Raw genomic sequence first — 25,403 nt, 5'->3', positions numbered from 1 at the left:
AAGAACAAAGGGGCCTGAAGAGGCACAATTTATGTATTGGTAATTGCCTACTTTCCTTTTGTTTTATAACACAAACCAAGAAGTTACATCAAACCTTGTTTTACATTTGTACGTACAAAAGACCAATATGGTTAAGAATGCACAGATAGTAATAAAGAGCCATACAGATTGGATTTGAATCAGTACCTAAGTGCAACACAAATTTCTCCAAGGTGTCCCGTTCTCACACCACTCTCAAGTTACACATGCTCCTATGCTATTGATGAATTGCTTTTCAATAACCAGAACCTTTGCCTTGTCAATCTCTTTGAAAATAGATTAGCTACTCGATTTTCTAAAAGCATGACCAACACAAACTAAGGACTTGCTACTTAGGACAAAGCAAAAATGTCCTCAGTTCTGTGTTACATGGGTACTGCTGTAAAGGCAGCGTACCCATGCCGGTCAGGTACGACACCAGTACTGGTGCTGGTACTGTCCCGGGTACTTCTTGGGTACTGGTCAAACAGCATTGGATGCGGTCAACATACCCAAGACCGTATCCGTTCGATTTAGGCTCGGTCAAAGTTGATTGAGTTCTTTCCTATCCAAAATTTAGGATTTTGGTTTTGTTCTTTACACCATTTACACTTAGGAAATGCATACAGAGCTGCATTTTCATATTTTGTTCAATAGTGTCTTCTTTAGAATCTATAAATTTTGAATCATGAATGTGTTATTTTGTTTGAATTATTAATTTATTAATTTATGTTATATATATATATATATATATATATATATATATATATATATATATATATATATATATATATATATATATATATATACAGCCGTACCCCCGTACCCACGTCTTTTGAAAATAGTCCAAACCCATACCCATATCAGCACCCGTACCTATGTGACACAGCCTTAGTTGCAACTCTAGAAGACTAACAGAAGCAAGGAATGTAAATGAAGGAATTCATACAACACATTTAAAGAAAGAACATATAAAATAAAAAAACATATGTGATCTATATATATATATATATATATATATACATAGACACACACACATAAAAAGAAACAGAAAACCATCTGTCAAAATATTGTGATAACCTATTACAGCAACATTGTCCTTTTCTTAATTTTAAAAACATTTTATAATGCATGATATGTTAGATTTTGATGTCAAAATTCATCTGACATGAAAAACAGACGATAGAGAGAAAGGAGTTCTTTCAATAGGATGAGCCAATTTCTTTCGATCAAGCTATCAAGTCATGTCTATGGATAGAAGCCATAAATGAAGAAATAGAAGGCCTTCATAAATGTCTGACTTGGGAAGTGGTGTCTACACTTCAAGGGAAAAACATCATGGGCTCCAAATGGGTTACAAAATTAAATACAAACTTGATGGAACAATTAAAAGGTACAAGTCCAGGCTTGTGTATAGTCAAGACTATGATGACATATTCATTCCTCTAGTTAAGATGGGAAGAATTGGTCATATCCTTGGTAGTAAATCATGGTTGAAATAAGTTGGTTAGATGTTAAAAATGTTCTCCTACATGGAGACTCAAAAAAGGAAGTATACATGGAGCAGCCCCAGACCATGAAAGAACCCCCTCTCTATGCTTGTAACAGGTGTCGCATTCCTGGCTTGATAGTTTTTCCCCACATATTCAACATTTCATTTTTTGCAAGTGTCCACTTGATCATTCTCTTTTCACTTACTAAGAAATAAATGTCACTAGTTTATTGCTTATATATGTAAATGACATCATTATAACTAAGAGTTCATGTACATGAATACAACTTTAAGAATTTATTGAAGTAGACCTTCAAGATGAAAGATCTTGAAGAGTTGAAATATTTTATTGGGATGGAGGTAGGTAGAAAAGAAGATGTTTCAATTCTGATGGAATAGACAACTTTGGAAAATCGATATAAGGAAGAAAGACAAATTGTATGTCAAATCATTAGTAGATGGTTTTACCAGGCAGGGCTTCCATTCAACACTGTCAATCTACTTTCCTTCCAAGCCATGATCGATGCTGTAGGACAAGTTGGTCCAGGCATGAAGGCAAAGGGAAATAGACGACGGAACCTTACAGGCAGTCCCTCTCACAACATTAATACACTCTTGACATTCCCAGCAAAGCATCATGACACACTGCAAACCTTTGGGGACTCTAGACATCCTTGATTAAATGATGAGTTTTCTTGATGGAGATTTCCATCAGGATCCCATAAAATATCACAGCTTACACTGCTGCAATACCTCACTTTCAATCAACCTAACATTGCTATTCAATCAACCAGGAAGCTTAGCTTACACATGAGTGTGTATAAGACATGTAAAAGGATCCTTAGACACTTGGAGGGCATAGTTTGAGATGGCCATTTGTATAAATGGAACATGTCAAGGCAGGATATACATGAATTACTTGTTTATAAATGACAAAAACAAGGCAGGAGTACTGATGAATGAAAGTCAATTTTTGGATATTATGTTCTTTTCGGGAATAAGTTTGGTATCATGAACCAGTAGAGAACAAAAGGCTATTTTCAGATTAATCACCAAGGCAGCATATAGATCCATAGGTAATGACATTTGTTAAGGTTACATAGGTCAGTCACCGCTGATAGCAGTGAAGGAGTTAATCAATTGAACCTTACATTATGTGATAATCAAAACAACACCAATATGTCTTTCAATCTTATTCATCACAGACAAAGGCAAATACATTGAGATACCAACATTTTCTGCAATGAATGGTTAATAAAAGAGGCTAAACCCAAATTTGTGAGAACAGATTTGGGTTGTGGAAATATTCACAATAGATAGAACACAAGCTCTGGATGGTAAAAGGCAAGTTGATCATAGTTTAGAAGTGATAATATTAGAAAGAATAATATTGATTAACCTCGAAATCTGCCCTAACTCCTCTTTATATAGACTAGAGGAGAGAGAGAAGTTACAAGAGAACCATCTAAAGGAAAAGTTATTACAAAAGTACCCTCTTAAACCTAAAACTGAATATAAACACATCTTAACACTCCCCCTCAAGTTGGAGCGTATATGTCAAATAGGCTCAACTTGGAACAGCAGCTTTGGAATGGTCCCCTTGCAAGAGCCTTAGTAAAGATATCAGCCGTTTGCCCTGTAGTTGAAATGTGTGAGGTACTTACAAACCCCTTTTGAATCATGTCTCTGGTATAGTGACAATCTACTTCAACATGCTTGGTTCTTTCATGAAAAGCCGGATTATTAGCAATAAACAGTGCAGCTTTGTTATCACATAACAGTTGCATAGGAAGAGGCACTTCGACAGTAAGATCCAACATCAGGGATCTAACCCACATAACTTCAGCAGTACCCTGAGCCATAGCTCTATATTCAGATTCTGCACTTGATCTGGCAACCACAGTTTGCTTCTTACTCTTCCATGTAACCAAGTTGGATCCAATAAACACACAAAATCCAGTAGTGGATTTTCTGTCCGAGGGGCATCCTGCATAGTCGGCATCAACATACACAGATATAGTGAGTGAGGTACCATTCTGAAAGAAGAGTCCCGTTCCTGGTGAATTCTTTAGATACCTAAGAATCATCATAGCAGCATCCCAATGAACTTTCTTGGGCTTATCCATAAATTGACTCACTCTGCTAACAGCATAGGCAATGTCAGGTCGAGTAACAGTGATGTATAGGAGCTTCCCAACAATCCCTCTATACTGTCTCGCATCAACATCTTCAGTAACATCATCATACAAGCGGGTATTGATATCCATAGGCGTGGATGCAGGTCGACACCCCAGCATCCCTGTCTCTTGCAAAACATCAGTAACGTATTTCCTCTGGCACATGATAAGGCCCTTTTGATTTCTGGCAAACTCAATACCGAGGAAATAACGTAGTTCACCAAGGTCCTTGGTGACAAAGTGTTGTCCAAGGACATCCTTGATGTTGGAAATCCCCAGATCATCATCCCCTGTAACAATGATATCATCAACATAGACAAGAACTATCACCGTACCTGTAGAAGTCTTCTTGACAAAGAGGGAATGGTCGGCCGAAGAACGTCTAAAGCCCTCATTCTCAATATTCTCTGACAATTTCTGAAACCAAGCTCGAGGACTCTGTTTCAGACCATAAATCACCTTTCGCAATCTGCACACTTTCTGACACTCCCCCTCAGCAACAAACCCTGGTGGTTGCTGCATATACACTTCTTCATGTAAGTCACCATAGAGAAAGGCATTTTTGACATCAAGCTGTGATAGGGACCAATTCTTGCTGACAGCCACAGCAAGGAGAATCCGTAAAGAAGCATGTCGTGCCACAGGAGAGAAGGTATCATAATAATCAACCCCATAAGTTTGAGTATAGCCTTTTGCAACCAGACGAGCCTTATATCTGTCAATGCTGCCATCCGCGCTGTATTTGATAGTAAAGACCCATCTGCAACCAACAATGGCTGCATCAGCTGAAGGAGTAACAAGTGTCCAGGTGCCTCTAGACTGAAGAGCATCCATCTCTTCTTGCATAGCTGCGGCCCATTTGGGATCAGAGAGAGCATCCATGGGATTCTGTGGAAGAGCAATAGCCGACAGCCCCTTGACAAACTGTCGGTACATAGGAGTGAGTCTATCCATGGATAAATGACCAGAGATAGGATGCAAAGTGCAACTACGTTTGCCTTTCCTTTGAGCAATGGGCATATCAAGTTCATTAGGAGCATGAACATGCTCGTGACATTCTCCTATGTCATCATTACATAAAAAATTGTCAGCTGAGTTTGTGTCAGGAATTACCTTGGGCGTGCTGGGTGAAGGCACAGGTGCACAGTGAACAGGCGCAACAGGTTTAGTACGACGTTGGTAGACAGCCCCAAAGCGTGGATCAACTGGTTTTGGACAATTCATGAGAGGTAGAGGAAAATGGACTTCATCATTCAATTCAGGCGCCCTTAATTGAGTTCCATTTGGGGAGAAGAAAGAGGTGGATTCAAAGAATGTAACATCAGCACTCACATAATACCGACGATTAGAAGGATCATAACATCGATATCCCTTTTGAGTGCGGGAATAACCAACAAAGATCGTTTTGATGGCCCGAGGAGACAACTTATCTCGCCCAGGACCAAGCAACTGAACAAAGGCAACACATCCAAAAACACGAGGTGGAACAGAAAACAAGTCTCTGTCAGGAAAGAGGACAGAGATAGGAATAAGGTCTCCCAACACAGATGACGACATTCGATTAATAAGATAGCATGCTGTGAGAACAGCATCTCCCCAGTAAGAATGGGGAACATGGCTATGTATGATAATGGTTCTGGCAAGATCAAGAATATGACGGTGTTTCCGTTCAGCAACCCCATTCTGTTGGGAAGTATAGGCACAAGAGGTTTGGTGGATGATACCCTTATCCCTGAAAAATTGTTCTAAAGAGGAAGCACAGAACTCAAGAGCATTGTCAGAGCGCACAATTTTGACACAAGTATCAAACTGAGTCAGAATTTCATTGATAAAATTTTTGATTACATGACCCACTTCAGATTTATGCTTCATAAGAAAAACCCAACTAACACGACTATGGTCATCGACAGCAACAAGATAATATCGATGACCTTGAAGATCAGGTGTACGACTCGAACCCCAAACATCAAAATGAAGTAACTCAAACACAGAATGGCTACTTCTACTGGGCCGCGGAGGAAAGGATGACCGATGGTGTTTGCCCAACTGACAAGACTCGCATTGAAAAGAAGACTTAGGAGACAGCTGAGGAAGAACATGCAGCAGTTTTTGAAACGGTAGATGTCCAAAACGTAGATGCCAAGTATAAGCCGAGGATGAGGACGACCCTGCAGAGGTAGACCCAGCAAAGGGAAAGGGATGCACTAGCCTGTAAAGACCTCCCTGTTCACGGCCACTGCCAATCACCCTGCCCGTCAGTATATCCTGAAACACAAGAGAAGAGGAGTCAAATATCGCACGACAGTTTAAATCTCTGGTAATCTGACTGATAGATAGTAGGCTATGTGGGAATTCTGGTGCATGAAGAACATGTTGCAACGGTAATGATGAAGTAGGTTGGACCTCTCCAAGTCCAACAACTGGAGAATATTTGCCATCTGCTAGAATAACCGAGCGACCAGGTGGAGTAGGGACATAAGAAGTAAACTGTGCCTTGTCTCCACAGAGATGTGTCGATGCACTCGAATCAATGAGCCAATCTGTAGTGTCAGAATACATACCAGATAAAGATGCACTGGCAGCAGTAGTGATAGTAGAGGTGGTCGGATCAGGAGCTTGTTGAGGTCTATCTCCAATCAAGTTTCTCAACTGAGAGATAATATCATCTGCACGTAACTCACTGGAGGAAACAGTATGCTGAGTCTTAGGCTGCTCTGGAGAATCAGTAAATACAGTCTGATTGGCAACAGCTGGACGACCATGTTTCTGCCAACACTTATCCACAGTGTGACCAATGCGATGACAAAACTGACATACTGGGCGCGAAGGGGTATTGCCACGGCCACGGTATCCTCGTCCTCGGGCAAAGAGGGACCCACCTCTGCCACGAGTAGCAAGCATAGCAGAAGTGGTATCAAGAACAGTCGATGAAGGGATTGGAATTCTGCTTAACCTACTATAAGCTTCATCAATAGGAGGAATCGAGGGACTAGTGAGCATCTGATTCTTTGCTGATTCATAAACAGAGTCTAATCCAGACAGAAATACTCCGACCATAAGCATATCTCTGTATGCCTTTTGTTGTTCACACTTACATGCAGGAAAGTAGCTATTTAGTCTCTCAAACATGGACTTGAGACTAGAATAATAAGTATGAAGAGGTCGACCATCTTGGCGCATCTGATGAATATCATGATGAAGCTGCATAATTCTTGTTTCATTCCTTGCTTGTGAATAGGTGGCTGCAAGGGAATCCCACATATCCTTTGCACTTTCCTTATGCAGGACTTCATTTGCAATGTCTTGAGTAAGAGTACCAACAATCCATACCATAACCAACGAATTATCTTTAAACCAAGTAGTATATTTTCCTACCTTCTGTACGGGCTCGGGCTCCAATATAAGATGTTCCTTCTCATGAGCGATCAAGGTTCTTTTTACTTGCATGGCCCACATCTCGTAATTACCCCCATCCATTTTGGTGATAATGCTGGAAAATGGGGAACTCTTCATCTCTCCCGACGACACAAAGGAAGAGGTATTAGCGCCACTGCTAATTTCAAACATCGCTCAACACAAAGGAGGAAACCGAGCCACGGAATAGGAAGTGCAGGCAAAAGAAGACAGTCACATATCGAAAGACAACATGCTGATCATGAAGCAATATGCAGTTAACGCAGGCAGCAATCCATAAGTCTGATCGGCTGGAAGAGGCAACAACAGAGCTGAACGAAGAGAGATACCAGAGACGACAGCGAAGACGCTGAGAGGAAAATCAGCGTGCAGAGCAGCGGAGGAGCAGTGGAGACAGCAGCGGCGATGCAGCAGCGACGGACGGCGGCGGCGGGCGGAGATGACAGCCACGGCGGGCAGCGGCGAAGATGACAGCAACGGCGGGCGGAGGCGTCGGGCGGAGAGGACAGCAACGGGTGGAGGCGTCGGGTGGAGAGGTCAGGACAGCGACGGGCGGAGGCGTCGGGTGGAGAGGTCAGCGACGGGCGGAGATGGGTGGACACGAGCGGGCGGAGGAAGCGCAGCGATGGGCGCGGTCAGGCGGCGGGTGGCGCCGCTCAATCGGCGCGCCGAGGAGGAGGAGACGGCTGCAGCTCTGATACCATGATAATATTAGAAAGAATAATATTGATTAACCTCGAAATCTGCCCTAACTCCTCTTTATATAGACTAGAGGAGAGAGAGAAGTTACAAGAGAACCATCTAAAGGAAAAGTTATTACAAAAGTACCCTCTTAAACCTAAAACTGAATATAAACACATCTTAACAAGAAGCATGTACAATTTGATAAAAAGTGAAAAGAAAAGGTCATTGTGGTGTTTGGATTAGGGTAAATCCAATTAATCCGATCCAATGTGTCATATATTAGTTGGTGCCTCATTAATGGCACCTCGTAATTTACTTGTAAAGGGCATTTTTGTATCTAATCATTGTGATATGTTGTATGTAATAGAGCACCCCGCCATTATTGCAAGGTTTTTCCTGATTGCATTGCAGCCCCTTCTCTCTCAAGGTCTCATCCCTCTTCTTGTGAATGATTTTGGTCGAATGAAAAATATAAGGGGAGACCATCTTGACAGGCTTGCATTGAAGAGAGGGGTAGAGAGATAGGGAGGAAGAGATAGACAGAACTGCACCTTCCAAGATGTGTGTCTTCCAAGAAGAGAGGCATGGTGCACATGCATTTTGGAGGGCAGGATTCTCTCTCTCTCTCTCTATACCTTAAAGACTTGTATTGTTGCGTGAATGTTATGATTCCACACCCCTTACAAAAGTCGCAGTGCAATAACCACAAGAAAAGGGCTATTTATAAGATAGTATCCAATTTATATGAAACAATACCTACTTTACCATAAAACTTTATTTTTACTTTGCCTTTTAGTTCATTGCCACATAGTTTGGAGTTTTTCTCCCAAAAAAAGGTGAAAATCTCAATACTTTGAAAATATTTCCATAACAAACACATTGTGGGAACCTGATATTTTGCAAATTGAGCATATTATAATTTTTTGTTTGTTCTATTATTTTAATAACTATTTTGAAACTTTACCAATATTTTGTGAGAAAATAAGTAGAACACAAAAATTCATAAAGTTTTGGACCTTTTTGTTATTTTTTATTTTTTTTATTTTGAATTCTTAAGGCTTTTCCAGGAAAATCAAACTTCAATAATACCTAAAAATATCTGCCAATTTTTAGTCTACTCTGCACAACAAGAAGGATATGCATTGAGCTCCAATCATCAATACTCATAAGAGGTCACAGTTGGTTGTTTTCCTTCATTCTTTCCTATCTGCGTGCAGCAACAGTTGTGGCATGAAATGAATATTTCAACTGCTTAAAAAATAAATGCATAATCTCTCACCTTGACCCCCCATATAAATGGGAATGACAACATGCTGCAACGTCAGAACAGGAGACGTATGGGGCACTAGTAAAGCAACATCAAACCTGCAAAGAAAACAAGGAGAAATCTCAAAATACACAAAGAATAAGTTTTCAGGGCTGTGCTTTCTAGTGTACCATATTCAGAATATTTCGACAATGGATAATACTATTGGGCATAAAAAGAAAAAAAAGTAAAAAAAAAAAGAAACTCCAAAAAGGATAACCAGATTAGGCACATACCAGAGCCGGCATGGCAGAAGAAGAGCACGTAATGTAAGTGTTGCATCTGAACACGCAACCACAACAAAGCAAGCTAGTAGCCTAATAGAACATGGAAAATGCTACATTAAGAAAACAAGAAGGCAATAAACAATTTTTTGACTTGACAAGATAAAAAGTATGTCAGCATGAAAGCAAGTGCCTTTTTACTTGGAATCATGACTTTTCACAACAAAAGCTGTCACGGACAAATATCTCCAATCATTTTCAATTTCCTTAGGATGCACGTGTTTTGATCTAGGCTCACCATTCTGTACATCAGAAGCTTTGGCAATGCAAGAACCATCTAAAGAAATGTTCTTGACATTCCCAGGGACTTCCTCTCTAGTTTCCAGTCTCCTATGTGTACTGGAAAACTTTGATGGCACATGATTGGAAAGCCAATGGAAAGAAATTAATTTATCTTCTCCTGCTGAAGTATCCAAAGCATGTGCATTTTCTTCTGCAGGTGTATGACCAATTTCCACAAATCTCCCAGATGTTATTTTAGAATGATAAATCCAGCATGTCAAAACCCGCTTTGCCCCAGCAGAAATAAGTAGAACAGGATCTTCTATTGCATATGAACAAGCACTGCCTCCATGTTCACCAAGAGTCTTGCAGTTGCCATTGACCAAAAAGCCATGTGATTTTCTGACGAAACAAATGGATCTTACAGCAGATCCACCAACGTGCTCTCCAAGCAGCTTGGATGAGGACCACCTCCCCATTTCATCTGTAATGTACCTACACCATATAATCAACTTAAGTTTCTAACTTCAATCACCTAGGCTCAGAAACAAGGAGAAAAACAACAGCAACATCCTTCAAAATAAAAAGGCATTATTCTGGCTCATATAAAAAATCATAAATGAGCATCTCCAACTTCAGTTGCTACATGTTTAAGTGGGACGATATCAATAATTTAAACGGCAAGTGTCTCAGCATCCAAGGACACATTGCACAGAATGGTTAGACATCTACAGAATGAGGAAAGATAACCAAGTAAAAACAACAAAAGTTGATTTACCATACAAATAATGAAAGGACAAGGAAGGATTTTCTCTTGAGGAATTCAACAGTCCATTACTGCAAAGCACTTTTACATGCTATAAGTTGTCATAGAAACGAATAAGAAAAGAAAACTAAATGGTTGGGAAGGAGAGGGAAACCTGTTTTAACCCCATGGCAGTATCTTGCAGGTTAAATGCATGCCTTGGAGTAATCTAGTCTAATCATTTGGTAAGGTAATTGGTTATACTAGTAAAAATAGAATAGCTGACAATGCATAAAATTTTAAACAGCAACACAACAGTAATGTTAAAATAATACGTTTACATGTAAAAATACACCATAGGATGGGCATCCACAAGGACATCACAGGCTCAAACAATATCAGACTGCTGAAAGCCTGGCCTGAAAGCAAGCCAGGCTCTCTGGTGAAAGCCTACAAGCCCACTTACAAAGACAGCAGAAAGAAAGAGAAAGAGAGAGAGAGAGTTATTATATTTACACACATGAATTTCGTAAGTTATCGAGAGCAACTATATCATTGAAGACATGGTCATTACTTAAAAACCATAGCCACAAACACAGTTTTCCGGTTTCATTAATGAAGTTTTTCTCAGGATATTTAAGGTGAGGTCTTCTCTCAGCAAAATCTCAGGAATTTCCCCACAGAAAAGAAAGGTCATGTAAAAGGTAAAGATAAAATAAATAGAAACTAAAATAAAAACAAAAGAAAATGTAAAGATAAAAAAACTAAATGAAGTTGGAAGTTGATAATTAACAAAGTAACATGCTGGTTGTACAACGAACAACTATTAACAAACAAGTGAACAACTAAAAGGTAACATGTAAAGTATAACAATCAAAACTAACCACAAGCACCATAAGTTAGCCACGCAACTTATGAATTACTTTTGGTATCAGCAAACCACAGAACAAAAGTATAATAGTGCATCAACAAGATCCTGAAAAGGCGTGTATAATTTATTCATTTGTTTGGTTTCTGGATCCAACCCAGATCAACACATTCTTATATTGTATCCTGCATGTATACAGTAGCAGGTCTGATATTGTCTGTATTATTATGTGTCCTTCTTCTTCTTCTTTTACCTTTTTTTCATTCTTCTGCTTGTCATTTCCTTCTTCCCATCTCATCATCTCTTCTTTCGTTTACTGTTTTTAGTCCACCCCAGCACCATCTAGGCCTTTTTGATGGTCCACCACCTAGGCCTGCCTGGCAATTTTGAATACTAAGTCGAATAGCGATACTTGTGTCAGTGTCCATGTTACTACGTTATATACAAAAAGCAAAATATTGAGTAGAACATATAAGCATGAACATTAAAGTCCTAAACCCTCTCTCTCTCTCTCTCTCTCTCTCTCTCTCTCTCTCTATATATATATATATATATATATATATATATATATATATATGCCGATTATCTCTAAGGGAATTTAAAAAGAAACAGAAATAACTGGAAGAAGGGAAAACTAAAAGACGATTAGGGTTTCATTAAACTCCATACTAATTATAAATGAGGCTCTAAACATTTTTATATAGCCTAAAACGGATCCCTGGGTCTGGATCCAAAATAAAATAACAATAAATAAAATACCCAACATGCTAGAACTGGATCCAAATAAAGTAAAATAATAAATAAAAACCAAATCGAAACTAAATCTATTTTTCATGCTCTGCTCCTGCATCATTCTCCCCGGGTTGAAGAAAAGTCGCCCTCAATGATGCCAATAATAACAGAAATTCAGTCCTCTCAATCCTGGTCAATTTAGATTCAGGTTTGCCTTTTTATTTCTCTTCTCTTCTTCCTTCCTTCAATTTTTTTTTGACCCCTTCGGTTGGAGGGTTTTGGGTTCCAACACAAGACTGAGTAGTGGGACTCAATGGCGTCCAGGGGCCCGACACCTATCGTGCATTAGGCCACAAGGGTGAAGGGCGGCCACCGGGCGGTGCCTGTTTGTGTCGTCCAGTCCGACGGCCGTCTAGTGGATGCTGATGGCCGTCAATCGCCATCACCATCGCCAAACTCCACCACCGCCAAAACAGCATCACCGGGACGACGCTCTGGCCGCATGCAACCAGCTCTCACGCTGACGGGCCCCATGGCGGCAAGCACATATAAGTAGCAGCATCGGTTGCCTGTTCTACAGACGGGACATGAAGTAGGGTGAATCCTGCCAGTTCTTCAATGCAACGGTGAATAAAGGTCGCCATGTTGGTGGGAGTTTTGTGGTCATCAAAGGCCGGCACTCGTTGGTCAGTGTTGGTGGTGCTCTGGTCACTGACATGGCAACAAGAGTAAAGATGGTGGTGGAGGGCAGATGAAAGGGCGGTAGTGAAACTTGCCCATAAGGACTGATGGGGAAGAAGGCAGCTCCTGCAACGCCGGTGGCTGGTTAGTGGCATGGTGGCAGTTTCGGCAGGGCTGCTCATGTTGTTCGGTGGCTGCATGGGCGGTGGGTTCAGTGTTGTCGACCAGATTAGTGGCATAACAAGCGACCAGCAGGAGGGTTTTCAAGGGGCCCTTGGAGAACATATAGACCATATTACACCATCATTGGAGGATGGGAAAAAAGTTGTCTTCCCCACCAGTAAGTGGATCATCCTGCAGCATCATTGGAAAAAGTTGGATTTCAGGAGTGTTAGTTGGAGTCTGCAATGACCCCAAAACGTCTTCCCCAATGCCCTTGCTACTACCATCGTATTCAACAACTTTGGGTACACTGGATTGACTGGAAATGATCGGCAAAGTAGGCTGTGGAGGTTGAGAGTTGCTTCTCGCCTGTTCGCTGTGGTTGAGTTGGATCCAAATAAAATAAAATAATGTGAAACAAAAGTTGTGACTAGTGGCCTTTGATACCACTTTGATGGAGTGGGGAACATGACTACTCATCTAACCACAATTAACGTCTAAATTAAACTAAGAAAATCAAAGGGAATACAAAACGAAACGGAAATAACTAGCAGAAAGGAAAGCCGAAAGACAATTAGGGCTTCATTAAACTCCAGACTAATTACAGAGGCTCTAAACATCTTTATATAGCCTAAAACGGATCCCTGAATCTGGATCCAAAATAAAATAACAATAAATAAAGGACCTAAAATGCTAGAGTTGGATCCAAATAAAATAAAATAATAAATAAAACCAAATCGAAACTAAATCTTATTTTCATGCTCTGCCCCTGCGCCACCTTCTCACATCTGGAAGGCTTCTACTGTTCCAATCAGTAGCACTCCAATCCTTCACGAGTCCCCACCCGGCATTCCTTTTTGGTGTTTCATTTGACAGGGCTCCTCAAAAGATGGCAATTTCGATCTCCCATCCATGCCTTCCTCAGCCAATAGGGGACAGACTCATGAGTCGATATAGCTCTCTGATTTACTGCTGACAAGCTGATTACATGTCAAAAATGCCAAGGAGTAAGCAATAGATTCATAAACATGGCCCTTTGTTGGTTGTTTTGGGATGCCCATATAGGCATTACGACCTCAGCCACCAATATACTTCCTGAAATAAATATATGTAGATGAATCAATTTCTGCAGTTCTAAGTTTAAACGGTATAGGTACGTTCTGATGTGTATGCTGAATGATTCTATCTGTATGACAGTTCGTCTTGACTCACTTCTTGTGGGTCACTTCTTGTGGGTCAAGAATATTGCTGTGTCATTCTCTCTCTCTATATATATATATGTACACATAGACACATGTATATAAACATTTAGTTTTGCTTTTTTATATGTAGAGATGATGGGAAAACAAAAAAGTGCTGTAGGCTCCCAGGTCGTTGCAATCTGATTAGGTCCAAAGCAAAAAGTTCCCAAGTTCTACAATCTTTGCCTCTGTTTAAGTAGGATAGAAAGAATATCACTACTATTAAGGGTGGGGCTGACAACACTCCACGAGAACAACCATAGACTGAGACAGGTCAAGCAAGCTGTGATTCCTTCTCTGCACTTAAACCATCTGTATTACCCATTACAAATGCAAAGCAATAAAAAAATTAACACAACAAAACTCAGAGACAAATAACCAGCTTTCTAGAGTTTAATAACCTAGGTGAGATCGACAAAGCTTCAGAGGACTCATAAGAGAAAAAAAAATGCATCGAAATGAAGTTGGAGAACCACACCTAAGCTCATAGTCATTATAAGAATACCCAAGATTGAAAGATTGCACTTGCTTGAAGAAAGAATTGCATGACAGTGACAGAGCTAGATAACACAAATGGTCTTTTTTTAAGTTTTAACCATACATTATTACATATTTCATGCACATGCAATCCTGAGTTAAAATATGCAGTATATAACTGGATACCTCGTCAAACGTACAGTCCCATCTTCACTTCCAGTTGCAATCCAGGACACATTGTTCAAGTAATTGTTACTCTGGCGTGAGATGACTTGCAATCCAACATCTATAAAACAAAGAGAATGTATCTCTCTACCATGAAATTGCAAGTGCAGAGCACGAGGCAACAACCTTTTCTCCCTAGTTGGCACCCAGACTCTATGAACATGTATAATGTTTTCCTGCAACAAAATAAAATGATTTCTGGACAGCAGACATAGAATCTATATGCATAAGACAGAAGAAAAACTTAGGTTAACTGAAAAAACAGAAATTTTTTCATCTAGCGTACAAATATCTAGCCTCTTAAGTGCCCGTAAAAGCTCATAATCTTATGCAAAATCCTACAGAAAGGAAAACTTTTCAAAATAGTTAGGTGGCAAGCCCCATTCTGGAAAAAAGTTGAGATTTTAATCAAAGATCTCTCAAGATAATTTGAAAATATGGTAAGAAAAAATTGAAAGGAACATAATAGAGCCAAAATAATGATACTTAAATATGTCGTGATGCAAGAATATCATGATACTATCATGAAATTTCCATTTCATTTGCTTAGTAAGCTATTCCTTTTTCCTCATTTTGTTGTTTTTCACAATCTTTGAATTCCCTAAATTTTTCGCAAGATGTTGAACAGATATATCAGGAACCTATTTGTATAATTAGATTTACTCCACCAAGACATAGCCAAGACTGATACTTGTGAATATAGCTGAGATCATTGTCACAAACATGGTCTCTCAATCTCTTCTATTATGTGATAACCAAATTGTCATCAATACATCTTTCAATTTCATTACATTCAAGGTAAACACATTGACATAGACCAACATTTTGTGAGAGCAAATGTCCAAGAAGGAGATTGAGCATAAATTTGTGAGGATTGAAGATCAAATTGCAGATCTATTGCCAAAAAGATTAACGGAAGACAGGTTTTAAATGCTAAAAAGCAAGATATTCATGATTTAGAACCATCTACAACTTGAGGAAGGTCAAAGAAGTCATGATTTTGTGGTTGGGTTGGATTCAATTGAATGTGGTCCAACCAAACCATGTTGTATCCCTTGTAATTTCTTTACAATGCATAACGGTAATTCTATACTGTAACAGCTACAACATGCATATTAATTGTTACGACCATAAAGAGAGAGCGAAAAAGCTTCGATTAACTTTAACCTAATCTCAAAGTTAAAAGAGATTAGGGCTGGCGGTAACAAAAATTAGAATATCAGTCCAAATAAAATAAGATAATCTCTAAAAAAAACACACTCTAACTTCCTAATATTGCAGAAATACTCTCGAGGACAGTTAAAGGTATTTAGCACTCCCCCTCAAACTGCAGCATAGATATCAATCATGCTCAACTTGTTACATCCTCTCAACAAGTCGCATATGGGAAGAGCCTTGGTAAAAATATCAGCTGCCTGATCTCCAAACGAGGCATGAATAGTACTAATTACTCCTTCCTATACCAAACCACGAACATAATGACAATCCACTTCAATGTGTTTCGTCCTCTCATGGAAAATAGGGTTGTTGGCAATATAGGTGGCTGCCCTGTTATCACAATATATCTTCATTAGGAGATTCACTGACATGCCCAAATCTAAAAGTGCTGATTTGACATTTCAACTACAGTTTGGGCCATAGCCCTATATTCAGACTCAGCACTAGATCGGGCAACCACATTGTGTTTCTTGCTCTTCCAAGATATAAGATTACCTTCAACAAAGACAAAACCCTTTAAGTTGACTTCCCGTCATACATAGATCCTGCATAATAGGCATCACATCACTAAAGGCCTTTATGTCAATAGGTTCATCTTTTTTTAACCATAATACATTTCCCAGGGCTGATTTTAAGTATCTCATCACCATTAATGCAGCCTCCCAATAAGCCTTTTGAGGTTTTTCCATGAATTGACTGAGCTTCTTTACAACAAAGTTAATGTCAGGCCGAGTGAAAGTCAAATATAAAAATTTCTCTATCAAAGATCTGTATGATCTCTAGCCAATAGTCTTTGATTCATCATCATGAATATGAACTCGTGGATTCATAGAAAGTGTGGCAAGTTTTGCCCCCAACAAACCTATTTCCTACAAAAGATCAAGAACATATTTTCGTTGAGACAATACAACCCCTTTACTACTAGGAGTCACTTCAATACCAAGGAAATAGCGGAGTTGACCAACATTTTTGTGACAAAGTGCTTTTGTAGGAATTCCTTTGTCTGAGTTATCTTTTGGTTACATTCCCCAGTGAGAACAATATCATCAACATACACAATCAGTATCACTATCCTGGATGTGCCTCGCTTGATGAACGACGAATGATCAAGGAAAAGGGCACATGACATAGGTGGAGAGGAGGGAATAGACTCAAGTGACACTAGAGGAATAGAAAGAGGAATAGAAATTGGCATCTCAAACATAGTGGGACTTGAAGAGGAGAAGCACAGACGAAACTCAAAGAATGTCAAATCCGCATTGATAATCTCTTTCTTGGTCTGAGGATCAAAGCACCAATATCCCTTTTGATTGGCAGAATATCCAACGATACGCATTTGATTGCTTGGGCAGCAAGTTTGTTTCTATTTGGGCCTATGACGTGTGCAAAATAGGTGCATCCAGATACCTTGAGAGGTATGTGAAATAACGGTCGATCTGGATATAGAATTTGAATGAGAATTCATTCTTGGATGGCAGACAAGGGCAATCAATTAGTCAGGTCACATGCGGTAAAAATGGTTACCTGCGGTAAAAATGGAATCACCCCAAAAATAGACGGGCATATGAGTATGCAACATGAGAGTGCGGGCCACATTTAGGAGTTGCCGATGTTTGCTCTCGACGACACCATTTTGTTGCGACGTGTGTTGACAAGTATATTATGGTCGAATTCCGTGATTGGCATAAAATTGAAGTAGCAAAGATTTGAATTCAAGAGCATTATCAATGCGAATGCTTTTGACGATAAAACCAAACTGAGTTTTTATTTACTTGACAAATTTCTGAAGAATACAAATGACTTTAGATCTCTCCCATAACAAGAATATCCAACTGATTCTAGTAAAATCATTAACCAAAACAAGATAATACCAGCAACGAAAACAAAAAGCAACTTTGCTAGGACCCCAAACATCCACGTGAAGAAGATCAAAAGGACTCTGACTAGATGAGTCTGACTCGAAGGAAAACTGCCCTGTGTATGCTTGCCTAATTGGCACACATCACATCGGAAAGACTCTGATGCAGAAATATTTGGAAACACACGACGAAGTTCGGACACAGATGGATGACTCAGTCTAAGATGCCACTGCAAGGAGAGGTCATCAATGTGAAAGAAGATCCAGCAATATCGACTGGGATAAAAAAGAAATAGAGTACGTCACATTCATGGCCGCCACCAATCGTCTTCCCAGTTTGTAACTCCTAAAAAGAACATTGAACCAAGATCAAACATGACTCTACACTGTAAATCACTAGCCAATTGCCTAACGGATAACATATTAATTGGAAAATGAGGAGCATATAGCACATGTGTAATGGCGCCCAAGTGTGGGAGGCAGATATCACCACTGCCCATAATGGGGGACAACTTGCCATCAGCCAGCCCGACATGTTATGGTGTAGAGAACCTGATCAATAACGAAAAAATCTATAGCTGATTACAGCGGTGTTTGGATGCTCCTGAATCAATCATCCAAATCATACTTGAGTCATTGGTAGGGGCACCAACAGAGAAAGCCGAGTCCACTACAACAGTGGAGGCAGACGTAGAGGAGGATCTCGGAGCAAAAACAAGATCATATTCATCCTTTCTTAAATTAAGGGAATATGAGTTAGGTATAGGAAAACAAGTAGGAGAATCGACCATAGATGTTGTAGCCTATGAGAAGCTGCTTGGGATGAAAAAAACCCTTTGCCTACAGTGATCCTACCTCCCCCATGCCCTGGTGGACCAGCTGAACGGAGATGAGGATGCTTATCTCCCAACATCAGTCCTCTAAATGACCTAATTTGCCACAGTAGGTGCATTGAAATCTGCCGCGACCTGCACCACGGCTTGTACCACGTCCCCTAGCACCAACATAAGAACTATGGCACATCCTCCTAATAAAGCAAGTGCAGAGACTGGTGTGTCATGTGTAGGCTAAGAGAGGGTGACCACAAGGCGACTCACCCTGATATATGTATCTGCTAAGTTGAGAAGATCACTGCCAATGAGAATTTGTGCATTCGCCACATGTACTCTGAAAATAACCCAGCAAGAAACTTTGCCACCATAGCAGATTCAAAGTATGATGCATAATAGTGCTGGCAAGGTGGGCGAAGGGCTTTTAACCGTTCATATGCAGCCGTCAATATGGCAAAATATTGGAACAAATCTTGATCACCTTACTGGATTTTATATAATTCCTCCTCCACCCATAAAATCTTAATAACATTAGTAGCATGAGAATATGTTTTTTTTTCAAGAAAGACCACATATCTTTAGTCTTGGTGCAGTATGCAATTTTTGGAGCTATATGAGACTCCATGTTGTTCATAATCAACGACATCACAATGTTATTGTCTTTATCCCACGTAGCATATTTGTCTTTCTTCTCAGCAGGTTCATTTTCTTCAAGAACATACTTCATCCTATGACCTGCCGCAGATATCATGAATACCCTAGACCAGATTTCGTAATTTGAACCGTTCAGCTTGATTGTGGTTCCATAAGAGAAGGAGTTTTCAGCCATCTTGTATTCTTTAGAACCTTCGAATTCACTACCATCTTACTACCATCATCCATAGTAAATTTCCAAACAAAAAAGAGTTTTGATGTACAATATATGTGTATAAAACGCAGCAGTCAACCACAACAGTCCAGTGTAGGAGTAAATACCTCAATTGCCCAAGAAAACCACAAGAATACCACAGGCTACGCAACAAAGAAGGCCACACACAAATTACGTCACCTTCACAATTCTAAGCAGCAAACAAAAAAGAACAACCTCTAACTGTTGTTACTTCCAACTTCAGATTTTTTCTAAAAGCCAGTCCATATAAGACTATCAATTGAGCACCCGATGATTGTTATACTCCTCCACAGCGGACGACATAGGCTGCTCCACGAAAACTACTCTAGACAGCATCACCAAACAGCTTTCATACCCACAATCAGCAGATCGACTCTGCTCCACACTATCCACTTGAGGATCTAATCACGGTTTCCACATAGGTGTGATCAGGTCCTCCTCCACACAGCACAATTCCCTTACCGCCTCCTTGCTGGTGGATTAAGAGAAAGAAAACGAGATGAAGAAGAAGAGGGAGAGGTGGAAGGAAGGGAGTCGCCGAAAAAAAAGGGGTCGTAGAAAAACTTACTTGGCTGCCGGCATTCAGAAAACCTCTGGTCTGATACCATGTTACGACCAGAGAGAGAGAGAGAGCATAAAAACTTCGATTAACTTTACCCTAATCTCAAAGTTAAAAGAGATTAGGGCTGGTGGTAACAAAAATTACAATACCAGTCAAAATAAAATAAGATAATCTTTAAAAACACACTCTAACTTCCTAACATTGCAAAAAGACTCTAGACGACAGTTAAAGATATTTAACATTAATATTATGTAATAGATATGCTTCCCCTCTTGGTGTTTTGTTTACTTTATGCATTCTCCTATAAATGTTTCCTCTTTTTCGAGAGAGATTATTGAATGAAATCAAAACCTAACAAACCTGTGCAGCGTTTATATGAAAAGAAATAGAAAAACACATATATCTCATTCTTTTTACAAATTCAGGGAAATTGGGATAGAAACATCTTTATTCTTTAAGGGGCAACAAAGTGAGAGGGAGGAAAACAGAACCACAAAATAGGCATCGTGCACCTTACATCTTTCCCTATTCAAAACTTGTCACTGTAAGATTTCCACACCCTAAAGCCAATGTGGCTCTGCTGACTACTACTAACCGCAAATAGAGTTACTCATGTCCTTCATGATCAAGTAAATACAACTATAATCTGTCACATGGACACTCCTATTGGAGTGAAGTACTAGTGTTGACAGTTGACACGAGTAGACACTAGACACTGGTACTGGTACTACCTTGGACACTGCTCAGGTGTGGAGTTGACCATGTAGGCTACGGTCACCACACCTAGGGCCAAATACGTCCAATTCTGGACTTGGTCAAAATTGACCAAGATCAGAATCATCCAAATTTTTATTTTTTTAAAGTATGCATCTATCCTGCTTTTTTGCTTGTTTTCCCAAATCTGTTACACTTTGAGCCACTGCTTCCTCTTGCTGTTGTGCTTGTACACTTCTCTCCTTTAATCTATTTGTTTTCAGTTTTATATATATATATATATATATATATCATAGTCACAAATAACGTCTCGGAGTTTTAAACAACGGGCTTGAAAAAAACAGAAAAAATATGGAAAAAATACGGTAAATTTCTTAAAAATTTAAGAAACTAAAATGGGGAAAAAAAAAATAAGTGAGAAACTGACAACACAAACATCAAAAGATAAATAGATTTGCAACAAATAAAAATAGAAAATGAAAAAAATATTGGTTGCATTAAAAAAACTGGCAAAAATGAAAAAAAGTGAAAAAAACACAAAAAAACGCAAAAAAAAATGTGTTAAAAACGTGTTTTTTTCGTTTTAACGTATTTTTCAAAAAAACGCATTTTTTAAGTTAGTTTTTTTTCAAAAAAAATGCATTTTTTAAAGTTTTAAACAGCCATTTAATTTTTCGTGTTTTTTTCAAAAAACCGCGTTTTCTGTGACTATGAATTATATATATACACACACATACGGTCATGTCCCTATACCCAAGTTTTTTAAAAGTACTCCACACCAGCACCCATACCCGTACCTATGTGACATAGCTTATAATTTAAAAAAGCAGCTACAAGACTTAGATTTATATCAAACTAGACTGCTAGAACTTGGCTGCTTCTCAAGTACATATAGAGGAGATAATGCATCTTTGTATTCGCTGCATATCTCCGCTACTCTTAATCTGTAAATCAAGCTTCTCATTATTTCACTATTGTTGTTAGGCAGTTCTGGAGTGCACTAATGTTCCTTTCAAATTTTTAGTCTTTGTGATTCATCCTTCTGAAGTGTGATTTTTGTGTGAATTATAGTTGGTTTGGAGAAATGGTCTCACTTAAGAACAAAATATCACATACCTTGACATATCCGAAACAATTTTGCAATTCTGGTGTATCACCAACAAAATAAGAATAAGGCCTTCTCCATCCACCACAAGGAACTTGTAGAATCTACAAGACATAAAAGTGTCAGCTTTCTCAATGTTGACATGTTCTAAGGTACTGTAAATGGATAAAATTGAAATATAGAGGAATAAAAGCAATGATCTGTACATACATACCTTAAACTCATTCACCAAATCCCATATAATAAAATCAGCAGAAGCAAAACCTATTGCATACTTGCCTGGTCCCAAGTCTTCCAGCAGATGACCACCATTATGAAAAGAATCAATGGCACAAATTTCTTTTATTCTTTTCAACCCCACAAAGTTTAAGCCTTTCAGGATTCCATTTTGCTCATACACAAAATAACAAATGCATCCATCTCTTCCAGTCTGATCAACTCACCAACCAATTTTTTGTTATGAAAAGAAATAAAACCTGTAATATCAAAAACAAAACAAGATTGAAGAACATACAGAATGTATGCTGACTTGGCCATGACTAGATCCAGAAATGGATACGCTAGTGACGCTTCCGATCCCATGAGCACCTTTGAAATGATTGCATGGCAATATCTTGTTTGCTGATTCTATACTAGTGGATAGCATAAGGCTTTTTTCCATAGTGAAAGCAACGAGATTACCACGTTGATCCCCACAGACAAGTAACTAAAATTCAGGAAAAAAAGGGGGAAAATATGTGACAAGATATTGAAAATTAATGATATGCGATCCCAATTTGGAATGAAACTTCAACTAAGAAACCACCATAAACATCAGCAACTTAAGCAACAAGCTAAAAGACAGGTAGCAGTCTATTTTTCTTTCATGACTAATCAAAGCATGATGCACAGTAAGAGCCTGAAAAAAAAGAAATATTTGAAGAAAATAAAAGCAATAATAATATTAATGACAATAAAAACAGTGTTATTATCGTAAGAACAAGAGCTATATCACACAGCTTCAGGGTGCAAGTGTGGGTCATTCAAGTATATATACATGTATACACATATAGATGTATAGATACATCTATACATACATACATATATATATATATTAAAACTGTCTGTCTGGTAACAAATGTTGTCGGATGGCTAAAAATTAACTCTTTTGCTAGAAAACAGTCACTATATGAGCATTAATGACGGTTTATGCTGCAGCAACAATTGATGGTGCTTTTAGCACAGCAATGGTGCTTTTTCAGTGACAGATTTTGCAACTTTTAGCCATTCGACAACGTCGTGGATGTGAATCCTTCTATATATACCTGGACTGCTATGGTCAGGTTTTGGTCTAGAAACACGAAGTTTGTCTTTTTAATATCATAACATCTAGATCCTTTTTCATTAACAACATATCACAAGAAAGTATATTGAATGACTTTGGAGATAATTTTTCATTTACTATTGTTCACACAAAGCAGTTGCATCCAAAATTCCAAATACTCTCAATCTTTTGTAATAGCCTTAAATTTTGTGAAGTTTTTAAAAGAGTTAAGTTCTTTACAGATGAGGCAGGCATTCAATTTATCAAATAGACTGTGGTAACAGCGGTTTCAGCCCAATAATGTATTGGGCCTATTGGCAGATCTCTTGAAAGAAGTAAGGTTCTTGTAGTTGCATGTTTTGACAATATGCGTATGTTTTCTTTCAGTCCAACCATTTAGTTGAAGAGTATTTTGACATTATCTTTGATGAACAATTCTATTCTCTCCAACATATTGTTTGAATTCACTAAATATTTTCCTTCAAGGTCAGATGTAAGAATCATTGTTTTGGTGTCAAATTGATTTTCCATCATATTATGAAACTTTTGCAAATACTGGAGGACCTCAGGTTTGAGTTTTAGGAAATAGATCCAACAATAGAATTGCAATATGCTCACATATCCACACATGGAAATATTAACCATCTAGAAAAAAGTGCAACAAATAGAAAAGAAAGAACTCTACCAGAGTATTATGGTAATGATTCATCCTATAGCATAACCATATTTCCATGTCGGGAAATAAAACACATCTAATTTTCCAAAAGGAGCACAAACCTCCTGTTCAAATGAACCATCAAGGCAAATAACTCGTGCTCCAAAGTCAGATATAAACTCTGCAGCTAAATGTATTTTGCAATGAGGAACAGTTTTATCAGGAATTGATGCCATGAAATTGGAGATCCTCCATAGCTTCAACCTGCCTCCAGGATCAGCTGTAAAAATGTGGCTGCATAGTGGGATGACAAGTTACTATACACAGCGTGCAAGAATCATAACCATGATTCATTTGATGATGTGATATCTTATTCACCTGTAACTTAATGATTTACACCAGTATATGCCCAAAAGCTGCCGTTCTCGCTCTGCCGTCCAATTACAACTAAAAGTAACTTTGGGGCTAGAAGACACGAAGATGATTTTGGCAACTGTTGCATTTCCTTTGGCATCTCCAACAGAAATCCAATCTTCAACATGTTCAAAGACGTTTGCTGACTTCAAAGACATTACGTCCATGCAAACAATATTTCCTCCAATGACCTGGACAACTTTAGTCCAGCTCACAGTTCCAGCAAAAGAAATATTAACATGGTACAAGTACCCATGATTAGTGGCAACATAAAGAGTGTCCTCTCGAGCAAAATGCAAGCACCTTACATATTCACTTTTGCTGTGACAAAGTTGATCGTCCAGTAAGAATCAGCAATACATTAAGGAAGAAATTCCAAAGATACATAATAATAACTTTTCTTCTCCACATGCAATAAAAAGTAAGAAGGGTTACTTCTAGATTATGTAAAAGATGGTAAAAGGCAAATGAATAATGTTAATTACATAACATTCCATATAAGTAAATAGTGAATAAACACGCAGAATAGCCAGTGGAGCCATCAATTTCTTTCTTCGTTTATAGTCTCAACGAAGACTGCATACAACTTTTTTTGCTTTGAAAAAGAAGATTTTACAGGCTTACCTTCGGCAGGCATTTGCATTCATATTCATTACGCACTACAACCAAACTCAAGGTTATATACAAATATGAATAAAAAACTATATTTTATTCAATACAAATTGGCATGGATGCATCTTAAATGTTGTTTCTATCATGTTTAAACCATAGCCGCAAATAATATTTCGGAGTTTTAAATGGTGAGGTTTTTCTCGGGTATAATACACCAAGCTTGAAAAAAAAAGGGTAAATTTTTAAAATTTTGAAAAAACTAAAAATGGGAGAAAATAAAATAAGTGAGAAAATAATAACACAAATATCAAAAGATAAGTAGATTTGCAACAAATAAAAAATAGAAAATGAAAACTGTTTGGCATTAAAAAAAATGAAAGAACTAAAAAAAATGAAAAATGTGAAAAAAAACACATTTCTAACGCTTTTTTTTTCAAATTTAACGTTTTTAAAAAAAATGCATTTTTTCAGTTTTAAACGGTATTTAATTTACTTTCGTTTTTTTCGTGTTTTTT

The 25,403-nt window shown here is 38.5% G+C and overlaps 1 protein-coding gene across 1 annotated transcript in view; it reads right to left on the bottom strand.

Annotated features, from left to right (window-relative positions):
* LOC116254330 (uncharacterized) overlaps positions 1-25,403 on the bottom strand; it is a 61,361-nt gene that overhangs the window by 3,047 nt on the left and 32,911 nt on the right. The window contains 9 exon segments of the mRNA XM_050077888.1: positions 9,065-9,150; positions 9,328-9,408; positions 9,517-10,092; positions 14,690-14,904; positions 21,916-22,008; positions 22,119-22,334; positions 22,419-22,610; positions 23,985-24,156; positions 24,241-24,597. Of these exon segments, the coding sequence (XP_049933845.1) occupies positions 9,065-9,150; positions 9,328-9,408; positions 9,517-10,092; positions 14,690-14,904; positions 21,916-22,008; positions 22,119-22,334; positions 22,419-22,610; positions 23,985-24,156; positions 24,241-24,597 (1,988 nt within the window).

The sequence above is a fragment of the Nymphaea colorata genome, chromosome 5, assembly GCF_008831285.2.
Source record: "Nymphaea colorata isolate Beijing-Zhang1983 chromosome 5, ASM883128v2, whole genome shotgun sequence".
Lineage (NCBI taxonomy): Eukaryota > Viridiplantae > Streptophyta > Magnoliopsida > Nymphaeales > Nymphaeaceae > Nymphaea > Nymphaea colorata.
Note: the sequence above shows the minus strand (reverse complement) of the source record. Positions and strands in the feature narration are given on the sequence as shown.